Source organism: Bombus flavifrons, chromosome 14 (assembly GCF_040668555.2).
Source record: "Bombus flavifrons isolate JBK064 chromosome 14, iyBomFlav1_principal, whole genome shotgun sequence".
In the NCBI taxonomy this organism is placed as follows: domain Eukaryota; kingdom Metazoa; phylum Arthropoda; class Insecta; order Hymenoptera; family Apidae; genus Bombus; species Bombus flavifrons.
The window spans coordinates 3,754,331-3,767,734 of NC_138455.1; the positions used below are offsets into that span (position 1 = coordinate 3,754,331).

The 13,404-nt window shown below is 35.9% G+C and overlaps 2 protein-coding genes across 6 annotated transcripts in view; both read left to right on the top strand.

Annotated features, from left to right (window-relative positions):
- LOC138186635 (uncharacterized) overlaps positions 1-13,404 on the top strand; it is a 246,228-nt gene that overhangs the window by 216,340 nt on the left and 16,484 nt on the right. For all 5 annotated transcript variants that reach the window (XM_069126690.1, XM_069126688.1, XM_069126692.1 and 2 more), the window contains one exon: positions 4,525-4,542. In XM_069126690.1, coding sequence (XP_068982791.1) covers positions 4,525-4,542 — 18 coding nt within the window. The remainder of the gene's footprint in view (positions 1-4,524; positions 4,543-13,404) is intronic.
- Positions 1-13,404, top strand: part of LOC138186642 (uncharacterized) — a 98,212-nt gene that overhangs the window by 37,413 nt on the left and 47,395 nt on the right. The window lies entirely within an intron of this gene.

The following is a 13,404-nucleotide window of genomic DNA, read 5'->3' on the forward strand; positions in this document are numbered from 1 at the left end:
CATGTAGATTACAATATCCTTTATTCACGGTCTCATATAAAAAAGATATAAAAAAAAAGGTACTCATACCGTATGCAAAAAGCACGCGCATAAAGAGAGTGCAACAAAATTTGCGCCATTAAATACACCATATTCTCCTCCTGCTTCGTTTTCACGTTCAAACAGCTATGATGAAAAATCGTGGACAGGCCATATTTTTTCATCTAAAAAACTGTACAAAGTAAAGACCGAAAGTTTGAATAACAAAGAATTCGCCGGGAACAATCGGCCCCATAATTACACCGTCATTTTTCGATACACGCTAACCGTTCTGCACATCGACAGTTTCCTCCCTCTTTCCCTCTTTTTTATCTTTTTTTCCTCTCGTGGCGCTTTGAATGCATCTGTTCCCAATTTTCAATCTAACGTTAAGACATATGAATATTTCCCCGGCGCCGACAGGCTATTAACAGTTCATACTTTTTAATTGTTTAATGATTTTTGCATTCATATCTTTCAAATTCTGTTTTTCTAATTAAATCGTGCAATTTTATCAATAGATAGATGCAAATTCACTCGTAAAATTACGAAATAATTACAAAGGAATCGAAACAGCAGTAAACAAAATAAATATGAAATATTCAGTTAACAATTATATACTAGAATGGCTAAAACTAAAATGATTATCATTCCAAACTTCATCGAAACATCATTTTTTCAGTTAAATCCCGCAGTGTTTCTCCCACGCTTTAATGATGAAAACACAATTAAAACATGGCAAACAATAGATAGATAGATATATTTTGCTCCATTTTATTTTACATTTTCGGGTTTCATAAATTGTACGAAATACGTAGATGTTTTTACTAAAAACAGGAATATAAAATCGTTATATAAAAATGTAAATGTAATGTAAGTTGAATATTTATTTAAACGTGAATTCAGTACTCTGTACGATGCTCTGTAAAGATATATATTTTTTGCTTTTTCCTTTCGTTCATAACCGATGCAGTTTCCTTCGCAACATTTTCGCCTGAATTTATCAAGTAATAGTCGAATAAAGTTCGGATCTTTTGGTAAACCCTGTATTTCGAATTATGCGCTTCAGTAATCGTCAATCGATTTGCTATTCGTGTCCAATCGCTGTACGGCCAGAACTGTCGTAGTTACGCTTTCGACCAGAGAATAATATTCAGACATTCTAGGTCATGAATTCGCGATCGTTTCCCAGTTTCTGACGTTTCTTTTTTCACGCGCGCTCTTTGAATCTGGTCGATATTTCTTTCTACACTCTGTAGAAATAATGAACTGTTGGAAAAAACTTGCGCGGAAGTAAGTTGGAAATAATATTTAAAGAAGAATATCTTTCATATTTCATTGAATATTGTGCGATTGAATGATTATAATTCTTATTTTTAGATTACTAATATTTTTACAAATTAATTAAGAACAATATTTAAATGCAAACCTGCCAATTAAACTAATTTTATTCTATCTGCAAAATTACTTTTATACCAGCTAATTGACACTAGAATATTAATATTACTTTCATTTTGCTTCTCGGCATTATGGAAATAAGCCAATGATTTATCAAACTAATCAATTGCACATTTAATATTCAGTGAATCTCGAAGAGCCAATTCGTTAGCTTGAAATTTCCTTCTGTTTAAGCTGAAAGTCTTGTAGGATGTCTCTCAGCGTTTTACATTAATGTACGAAGACACAGAATTACCTACAGCATTGCCAAACAAAACTACCGGCACAGCAAAGCAATCAAAGTAATTGGCAATTTTCTCTGAAGTCGATCCTTTCGTCGGTATTTCATGGTCAACGTCCTTCGTTTTCTCTCTTTTAAGGGCAGAAATCGTGTATTTAAACAGCAACTAATGGACCGTTTATTGACCGAAACACTTTTCGTTCGGTCGATCGTTGCACAAATTCGATTATCGTCCTTCTCCTCTTCATTATCAGCAATTTTCTTCCTTCTATATCGATTAATTCGATAAGTGTCTGTCAATACCTGAAAAAGCGTTTGTCGGCATCATGTTTACCAACGATAAAATAGTATAATATAGTAAGTATAATATAATATAATATAGTGTAATAGTATAATAGAATAACTGGAGGAGGCAAATTCTTCTCTTTTACAGAAATAAACAGAATGAACAGAGAAACTTTATACGTTTCGTCGATCAAGCTTTGTAATATTTCTTTCCCTTAATGTTAAGTGACGTGTCTTGATTAATCGGACCTCAGTTCAATTTTTAAAATTAGTAATTTTATTTCAAGCTCAACGACATCAAGTTTATTTTTCTCATGTAATTCCTTAACTGCTTGTCCAGTCTGCACCTTCTTACTTACTTTGTCTCTTAAAGTATCGGTGTAAGTAACGCCTCGATGCCCAGAATGTATCAGCCTCGAGTACTTACAGGGAGTAAAGTAATTGGCAATTTTCTCTTAAATCGCTGACCCATCCTCAAAGAACCGCTGTCCGCGGTTAAGTGAATAATATACCACTTACCGGTAAACTTGTCACATATTAAACCCTTTGAAACGGTGAAAAACGATAATTAGGTGGTTTCTTTATTCAATTAACTTCAAGGACAGCTCCTTTTACATGCTCCCGATACTTCCAATTATTTTACAAAATTATTTATGACGATAATAATCAATAGAATTCGACAGAAATTTCTGAAACAATGTTTCTACACAGTTCTATTATCTTCTTATATATACTGATAATTAATAAACGTTATTAAAAGTTTTACTACCGACATTCGTATTTCCTTAAAACAGCAACGAGGAAACTACTGTTGCTTTTGATTTGTTGTGACTGAATCCGTTTACCTTTCTTCTCCATTCCTTTTTCTTCGTTAACCATTTCTTTCGCGTCGCTCTAGTTTTATCACCTGTGGATAGGACTGTGTAATTCGCAGTAATCCCCGCGTAATGGCCGATAACCTTAAGTATCGCAAAACGAATGAAACGTTACGCTTTGTATAAATAGACGCAATTATTCGTGGCTTTCTAAGAACACGTAAGCATTTCCCTCTTTCGCTACGTAAAGAAAAAAACTCGTTCGACTGGAAAATTACAATTACAGTTGTCTCGGTATAGAATATTGTAAAAAGGAAGAAAGATATAGTTTTATTTCTACTATACACGTTTCTTGGAAAGACATGAAAGCTGCAACACCTATTAGTGTAAAAGATGCAAGCGATCGATTTAGTAAAAGCGTAGCAAGTTCCTCGAAAACCATTTCGAACAAATCAATATCCCTAGCAGCACAGAAATGAACTCGCATCATTGAATCTATCGTTTAGTCGATTCGACACGGGTCAACTCCGATTTTTCCATCTCAATGAACTTACTAGATATTTAAGAACATCTGTTGCACGCTACAGTTCGTTTAATAGCTTGTGATAGAACATTAGTGATGAAAGATGTTTTATATCTATCGTTGAGTTCTCATATTTTTTTTATTAAAATCTCTTCTTCCTCTTTAATCTTCTTTCCTTCGTTCTATTGATTTTAACGGTCTTTGCATTATTTTCTTAAAAGCTGTCGCTCTACAATAGGAACAAACTGAGAAAACTATACGCAATAAAAATGTATAGACAATAACAGAGAATGAAATGTCAGTATACGTATGTGATCTGTGAGCAACTGAAATTGATTATCTTCGACGTCTTAAGAAATAATTGGGTGAAAGGAATCTTTCGCTAGTTCGTAGCGTATTACTTTAAAAGATACAAGCAGAATGCATTTAAAGTACCGAATTTCAAGTACAGAAAAGAAATGAATGTCGCGTGACATTCGATTTGACTTGCAGCAGCGCGGCGGTTTAGTCACGATTCGATCACCGTTGAAGTGTCATTCACTACACAGAAACGTGACTGGAACGTGAACACTAACGTACATCGACGGATTCAGGAAACACTAAACAGTGATTGAACTGTGACTTTACTACGCGATTCAATCGTTAATGCAAATTAAGCGTTATCGCAATGTAACGATCTTCAGAATCGTGACATACACGAATCTATCTGTTTGATAAACCTATAAATAATCTGTTGCGAGTGATTTACAACATTTCTTTATTATTTCGTTCGAATTCGTTTGATGTTTCATCATTTCAAACGTTGATCGTTATTCCATCGGTTTCTTGTTTCGGTATGGCGAAACACGATCCCATTTTTCTCTTTGTTCATGATATTGGTGTACTTTTTGAAAGTGTAAAAATGTTTCCGTCGATTGAAGTTTATTTTGTGCATGAACTATACATATGACAAACGAATATAGATATTGATTTCACTGAATTTTGTATCGTTTGTTGTTAACGAATATAGATACTTGGACAACCTTAGAATGGTTCTTTTTTTTTATTTGCTATCGTGAAACTACAGCAAACTATATACAAATTTTAAATTACGATAAATAATATAAATCTATTATAGCTTTAGAAATGGTATACATATATTTTCTTCCATTAAAAATTCTTGAAAAAATTTCTGAACTAATCGTTTACTATGTTTTTGATTTCAGGGACTACTACTATGATAGGTGAGTGCGAATTGCATTGGAGATGCACAATTTCGCTGAATTACTGTTCGCATAGTTTTACAAATACGGTGGTGTGCGGTAGACGGGTATGTAAAATGAAATCTTTCTGTTGTTTAATTCAAATACCTAGGAACGACTTTACGGATCGCTATTAATCAAACCTGATCCAAAAACACGTATCCAACAAATCGAGTATACTTGCTCATAAATAAATTAAATTTATTTGCAAGTGATTTTTCCATCGGCTAATCGTGCTGGCTATAGGTGGAAGATTAAGCCAAGCTGATGTTCTTGTGTAGGAACAACATTGCCCACGTGCATGAAGAGCGCCGTCACCGAGTGTACGCGCAATTTTGAAAAGCAGGCATATAATTTGCCGTCGATGCTGGAATTATAACTACCAGACCGTAAATCATAATTATTATCTCGGCCCGTTTCCCGAATGTTTTACTTCTGCCTCGCATACACGATACGCAAGAGGAATATCAGCAACAATATTGAAGTTTATTAATTTATTTTTGCGTATCGTTTCGCGTTGATGCATGAATGCATTTATTACCTCCTGGCATCGATTAAACTCGCCAGAATTCGAATTCGGTTCTGTCATTTCGTTTCAAATTTTCGAAGGTGATAATCAATGTTTTTTTATAATTCATTTATTCTTTTTCATTTTTATTCCTTTCTTTTAACAATTGCCACGCAAAAGAAACGCAACCTTTTAATTCATAGCGAATATTTTTGTGCGAAAACGAATTTGTTTCCACGATTCACGTAACAGATCACGGGTACCGTGATCAATATTCTTTCAAAATTAATTGGCACGCCGATTTAATTCGATCGTCAGCGAAAAATCCAGTTTGAAGGACGTTAACCCTTGAAATCCCGAATGACGAGAGAATTTTATTCATAGGTATAAATTAAAATATCTATGCCTGCACCATTTAATTCAACCCGCATATGCGTATTCGTTTTCTTCTCCCTTCTTCTTTATTTATTTCCCTTCTTCATAATTTTTTCTTTCTTGTAACAAGAAAAGGACAATACCAAAGGGTTTAACCGTATAATTGAGGAAGAAAATCTCACTCGAATGAACTCGGCAGAAAATTTAACTGCGATAAGATCTTGTATATAGTCGTCAAAGGAACTTTTCGGTCTATCCACCCATTTAAAACCCTCTGCTGGAATTCTTAAAAACACTAAGAAGCATTACTTTCTAATATCGAAATACTGCGACTTTCCTAAGACGTATGTACTTCCTGCGCGAGTAAAAGCTATTTTCCCGATCCGCGAAACGTCTCGCCTAGCCAAAGCAGTTTTTCAAGCCAAGACGAGAAACGTAACTCGGTTAAATAAAACATCACAAAATCAAGACGCTGATGTTGCGTCAGAGTACGCGATGTAAAGGATTCTTTCAGTTAAACTTGAAATTTTTTGGCTACAGGATTTTTAATGCTTATCGTATATTGAAAGCGAGCTTCGCAACAAATCACGAATCCACCTTGTTGTATAGGGGCAAACGAAGCGTGCAAAACTAATTAGTCGGCAAGCAAACACCGTCGACAACAGGATACATTAACACTTAATTACTCGCTGAGTAAACGCAATCATTCTTTTTTTTTCTCCCTCTCCACCGTCGAGGTATTTCTCCAATTAATCGCTTGCTCGGTCGCTCAAGGAGCGAACAAGGACCGGGCTTGATTGAATGGAGAGAAGTTAAAGAGGCAATGCACGTGCGATTATCAAAGCACGGTGCATGCTAACGTTATTATACTCACGTGACCGTAGATAATAATTATTAGAGTCCGACCACGGTGCTTGCTATGCCCTTCTGGTATATATTTCAAGTAACAACACGCAGGAAGTCGGCTGAAACGGCATTTTTGTCCTATTTGTTCGCAACCTAGCGTCCAATTGAATTTCTGTGTAATTTAGGATCCGCTTGTGATGTTCGCGCTAAGGCAGGTTAAGAAGGAAAACACATCGGAGAGTATTTATCGCGCGATAAATCCTGTGGTTTCTGGCCGTATCGATTTTATCGTTAGATAGTTGAACAAAAAATTTTTATGGCAAGCGGAGAATTAATTAAACGATAGCGAGAGATATTTACCACCCTTTAATCTTATTTTTCCTAAAATATGCTTGACCATACCTATATAAAATGCTTTGTAAGTTCTATATGCATTCGGATCTGTTCCAAGCTTTCTTCTTTTTATTCTCTCGTTTCATTCTTCTGTCTTTACTCCTTTTATTCTAATCTTACAAAGAATCAATGGCAAGCTTCCAGTCTAGACAAACGAATAATTCTGCTCCGTTCACGCGTAATTTTCATCCAATAACGCAGCCACGATTCATCGCGTTCTTTCACCACGGTCGAATAGAGGGGAAAGAGAGATCGAGACAGATAGAGAAAAAGAGTGGAGGAAGAGGAGAGAGAGAGCAGGGGCAAAGAGGTCGCGAGTCGAGCGGGAGAGGTTGGAAAACGGGCGCGGTGACCGCGCAACCGGCACCCCGGTCCTTTTGCTTTAATTGTTACGATTCAGAGACAGTTCGTGACCGGCCTGGAGAAAGAGCGACACGGCCGCGCACGGGTGCAAAAGCGGAATACGACGCGCCGCGCCGGCCCGAATAAAAATCATAAGCTCAGGTGAGGCCGTTGCCGGGGCAGCCGCGTGGAACGGAATTATAACCGTGGGCTAGAGAAACATGCACGGTCCAGGCGCCCTTTTCTTTCAACCAAACCAACAACGATAAACCACGTGACGTTGCTTTTCGTTGCTTTATTAATTCTTCTGACGCAACGGTGTATGAGCCCCGCGAGCTCTCGTTTCTTTTTGGATGGTCGAGAGAGCGGTGTTTTCGGACAGACTTTATATTCCATCCTTGCGCCCTGCTTTAAATATGCAACGTGCGCCGCCATAGAAAACACACACCCGTGTAACTCACACGAGGCATCCCGAATCGCCACAAGCGACACGCAGTACAAGCCGCGGGCAACATTGTTCGTCGACTAAAAAGGAATTGATTGCTTTTGATATTTTTCCTTTCTGCCTTTTTTTTCGATCCTGCTTTTCGTTGTTGCATTTTGTTTCGTCCTCCCACTCCGCCTATTTTTCCCAGTTCACTTTTGCACCCGGCTGTTTTTTCCTGGCCAACCGTGTATCTGCGGCCAATTTCCGGACAACTTTTTCAGCGAAACTCGTTGCAGCGCGTTTTATATGAACTGCCACGGGTTTCCCCATCTGAATAACACACGAGTAAAACCAGCTCATCGGGATAGGAACACCTTGAAAATCTGCTTTCGATTAACTTTCTTGCTTGTCATCAATTTGATCCTGTTCTCGGTTCCGTCTTGCTACCGTTACGATCCGTGGTCGGGAAATTGTATTTGGAAATCACTTGGGTGTTTAGTTGCTCTTCCCGTTGTTCCAGTTTCTCCCGTAAGTTTCACGATTACAATCCTAGTTACATGGTTTTAATTGATATTTTCTAATTGTTATTGGTTACGTCTTAGTTTACCCATGGATGACGAAATTGACGAAAAATGTGCAAAAATACATAGAATTGGAATCATTTTTCTCGGAAAAGAGCTCATTAAGACATTACCTTTCATCAAAACGGTTTTAAATCAAATGAGCGACTGAATGAATAATATTGCCGAATTTACTCAGTGTATAACTCACAATGCTTTTCAAATCCCGAGCGAAATTGCCGTATTTCGACTTCGTAAAATTAAGCGTTCACAAGTGCGTCACTCACAAAGCCGACCTTTTCATATGTATTAGTGCGTACAAAAATGGTCATTTCAGTTTAAAACTACTATGGAGGATCTGCGCGGCGGTAAAAGTTCTGGCTGAAAGCAACGTTAAAAGCGCTATTAAAAACAGTGTAGGAATTTCTGACCAATTTAATGATTACAGATTGAGAGGAACCGTGATCCGATCGTAAAGTTCAAAGCCGTATGTATAAATTTTGTGCACATTTTATTTTCGTCGATCGTTATAAAAGGAAAACGGTACCTGCATATACAGGAAGGAATAAAAAAAGGACGAACCAATATTCAAAGCGACTTGTTTTATTTATTAAACCATTCCAATGTAATCGAGCTACCGAGCTAGGTTGTTTCTTTTCAACGATAAAGTTCGTTCTTTGCGAACGCATATTGTTGAAGTTATATTCATGAAAGTCGTACGTTCAATTTATTGTTAGCAGTTCGCAACCAATTGCAATCGTTGAATTATACGAGTAAAAGCCTGTAGAAGAGTTCTTTAATATTATTAAACAGCCAGCAAAACTTTTTACAAACTAACACAGGCATAATAAAATTGATCGTCGATAAATTTCTATAAATAATTAGTATAATTATTGATTAGCGTATTTAGAAAAAGAATGGGACACAATGATAGAAGTTTAGTAACTGTTATGATGTTTTTATACGTATCCTTTAAACTTCTACGTCTTAAGGACTAATTGACGTATTAACTTAAAACCCAAAGCATCTTTACTTGAGAACAAAAGCATCATAAAAAGCGAGATCTTTACTATTTGCAGGTTAGACTATTATTAATTTTTAATTGGACTATCATATTAATTTATTTATTATTGTATTTATTATACATAGTCCTCGTCTGTTAGGACGAACTTCCAGAAATACATTTTTCTCTTATTTCCCATGTTTACCTCTCACCCTCCAAGCCTTCTTCGTTCATCCTTCTCTCTCTACGCTTTCATTCGCCCCCTATACATATAACACTTATCATTTTCCTCCAATCCTCCTAGTATCATGTTTAATTTGTATCAAAGACATTTATTATTCAGTGATTGTGCCACATTGCTTAATTAACTGTACATCTTTTGGATTATATATATTGGTTTGTGCAAAATTGAACAATGTATTCAATTCCATTAAATAATTTTTATTTATCACCCGTTTATGGAAGCTAACTGCAGATATGTTCGATCTCATTTTAAAATATTGCCGGTCTGTAGTAGTTTTATAATGGAATTAAGAGTCTACGTTTTTGCTTTACGGTTCAAGCCATTTTACGGAAAACTATTACATCTAGAAATTATGTGCTGAGAATGGCGCTGAATATTCGAATGGGAAATTATCGCCGTGCGTTTCGCCTTGCCCTTCTTTTAGTCGAATTTTTCTGGTTATTCCATTGCAGGCGAAGATAAAGCGTTGTTTATGGTTGCGAAATTCTTTGCCTCCTCTGTATTGCTTTGTGTCGAATTCTTTATCTTAAAAGAGGTTGTTATAATCCTTTGAACAGATTGAATTCACGCCAAAGTGAACTTACTGATCATTAACTCCAGATGAAAAGGAAAATAATTTTCCCATGGAATACCTCTGTATTACAATTACCCAAAAATAGAAATTTCTACTAACAGGAAAAAATCGCAAATAAAATAAAATTTATAAAAATATCGTTTACCATTTCCTTGATCTATCGAACGCAATAATTAGAACGGAATAAAAAAATAATAGGATAATTGAATAAGAAGAAGGTATTCCGCATTACGTTTTAATAGCTGCCTTCGTGTCACGGTTGATACAGGAAACCAGTGTCGTTCTCGCATCGATTAAATTTGACGTTTCTGGCAGGTAACACTTAATTTGACACAGGTCAGATAGACATCTGAAATCCGTGCACTTAATGTATGTCGATGGGGATCAAGCTTATAGGCCAGGGTGCTGTTAGGTGTCACGATGCATCGTGTCCAGTTAAGCCTTCTAGTCACAAAGCGATGTCTTGAGGGACGAATGTCCCTAATTAACCTGACACCCTTCGGCGTATGTGTGCACACCCTAACGCAGCCAGTCGTTACACCGTTATACCTATAGCCAATTCAATTTGTAATTAATCTTCCGGGTTCGAGGTAGAGAAAATTCACAAGAGGACCATTTACTTAATTGAACGTCGTTAATACGCGATAGAGATCTTAGATGCACACTTGCCCTGATGTCGTTTCATGTTTCGTACTCTGATTTATCTCCTCCTTTTCCACTTACCCTTTTAGGAGGGTTCCATCTTGAGGAACTAGTATCTTTCGAGATACTCATATCTCGCTAAAAACATATCATATATGCGTAACTTTGATGTCTCTTTATGGATAGGTATTTAATAAGAATAATGCGATGTATGATTTTATTTCATTCATTTTATTACGGTTCTATTAACAAATCCATGTTCATTCGTAAATTATATAATACAACGATTTTCTGTTATGTAGCGGAACAGAAATAGCTGTTAAGTTTAATTAGAAAATAGTTGAAGCGTATTTGCAGAAATTAAGTTTGCATATGTCTAATAAAATTCCTTAAAATTCTAGTAGTATTCAGATCCTAGCGTTCCGGTAAAATTAGTTTTCTTTCTCATTCCAGAGGACGTATATGTAAATTAGTATACATAGGTGCGAACGTGGCATTTAAAGAAATTGTGAAAATTGTGTTTTAATCTGCCCATAAATTTCTTATGACCATCATATGGGTTTCTATATCTATTTCCATTATCTTTACATTGTGGATATCAACTCGATTTTATTCTCGTCGTATCGATTCGTTTTTATTAGTGCAGATTTTTAAGTCCATTATGACAATAATTATGAATTACATAATTAAATTACTGACGATATCGTACACCGTAAAGAGCGAAATTGCGGACAATAAGCTTGTGATATAAATCTCTGTGTTGCACGAGTACGAAATAGAGGTTAATCGTAGCTGTGAAACGATACCCGGAGGAATGAATATTCCTGATTAACTCGATATCCTTTCTTGCGTATACACCAGGGTATTACACCTACATTATATCCAATTTGTAGTAAAATTGCAGGTCATACATGAAACGTTGTTAACAAAATTCCCCGTCATATTTAATTACCACGTTTAACGTTATCGATGATCCTTACGATTTTCCCGTAAATTAATATCTCATCTTACGTCCTTTTTAACCAAGCTATCCTTTATTTCAACATTAACCATCCCTTAACAAAATGAGACGTTTCAAAAGATATTGATACAACTGACAAAAATCTTTGACTTAAGAGAACTGTGGTTGCCTGTACCACGAAAATGAACCTGTACCTTTTTTCCACAAAATCTGTCGAATAAAATATTTTCAGAGCGGTTTGTACTTTAAAAGATTAAAGGGGTGATGAATTTTTGCCAACAAAACCGCAAATCTAGAAGCATTCATTGAAAGGACACAGGCGAAAATTACGAAATTGGTTAGAGATTAACACCGTTACGAAACGTGAAATTCGCAGGGCACAGTCAGGGCAGTACTAATTCGTGAAAAGTTGGTTAAGCTTTTCCATCCTCTTTCTCGGGGGTTGCGATACGTAATTAGAAAGGACGAACTCTCGCCTGGTCCACGCCTCTTTCGCCTCCACCCGCAACACCGGGGATTGTCTTGCAGTAATTTGCATTGGTTTAACAGCCAGTTTCAAACTACTTGGTGTTACGTTGCACGCCTATCGTCTAATTTGTAGCGACCAGCGTACATACATACAAGCCGCCTAACAAAAAGCTCGTCGTTCTTCGCCGATAACTCGGTTTCTTTGTCGCGCCGAGCCTTTGGACGTGGAATTTCGACCCTTTGACAGGATGCGCATTCACGATACTAATTATCGTACAGTTGTGCAATTTTTATTAATTAACAATTCTGTGAACTATATAATTACTTAGAATTGCAAATATGTTACTAATTTTTGCGTTTGATGCAAGTTTTATTTTATTAGATATTTCGTCGCTCTAGTTCCTAAATGTTCTATCTCCACTAATTTGTAAACTCAGAAAACTGAGTTTAAAGTTCATGAAGTTTAATGTTGTTGTGTGTAGTTAGGACTTAAAGAAATGAATATTCGTTACTTTCTAAGTAGAAACATGAATTTGTATTTTTCATAACAATGAAATATATGTGAATTGGTTAATTAAATTTTTTTGAAAAACGGAGTTAGAACAGTTAAGAACTAGGACGACGATTTGTAGAAGGTAATATTTAAGGATGGATAAACTACAGTTGAATTACAATCATGCAATATTATGTAAATATATGTGAATACTTAAGATCGGTTTGGTAATACAGTATCGTTTATAGCGTGTGCTTAAATAAAAGGAAAAATGTCAATGATTGACCTTTCTGCAGTTACCCATTGCAGTTTCAGAAATAATAGTGTATTTTTAGATACGAGTGAGATGTGAGAGGATGGGGGCTCGTCAGAAATGTCATAATATATTTAGTGTGTATAAAACATTCATTAGGTATATGTCTAGAATTGTTATGAATTATTTTATTAGGATTAAGAATAATCTAAGAGATCTTTTTTAGCTTTCTAATGGATCATGTTTGCTTTCATTGGTGTAAAGAAAATATATATTTTGTTTAGTTTATTTAAAAGCGTAATTTTAACAATATCATCCGAATGATATATACCAGAAAAGACGAAAATTTCCTGAGTAAAACACAATAATATGATGAAATGGTGAATGGAATTTACAATTTATACAATACTCGTAACTTATCCTTTGATCTAGAAGAAGGCTAAGGGATAAAAATCCTTTCGCAGGCGACACGTAATTTGATTTTCGTTGACGTCGAACAAAGAAAATCTCCGCTCTTGAAGAAATAAATTTCGATTCCGTGTGAAGTTGGTATTCAAACATAGTACATATTACGTTCTAATAACATTTAACACGTAACTTTATTAATTGTTTGATTCTTTATCCTTCTCCTTTTCACTTCTTTTGTAGTTTTTCTAAAATTCTAACAAAAATTCTGCAAGATCGGCCCGCACACGTGGACAGATAATCCAAGGATTTGCTAGCAATCCTACTCAAGTAATCAAATAAGAAATCTC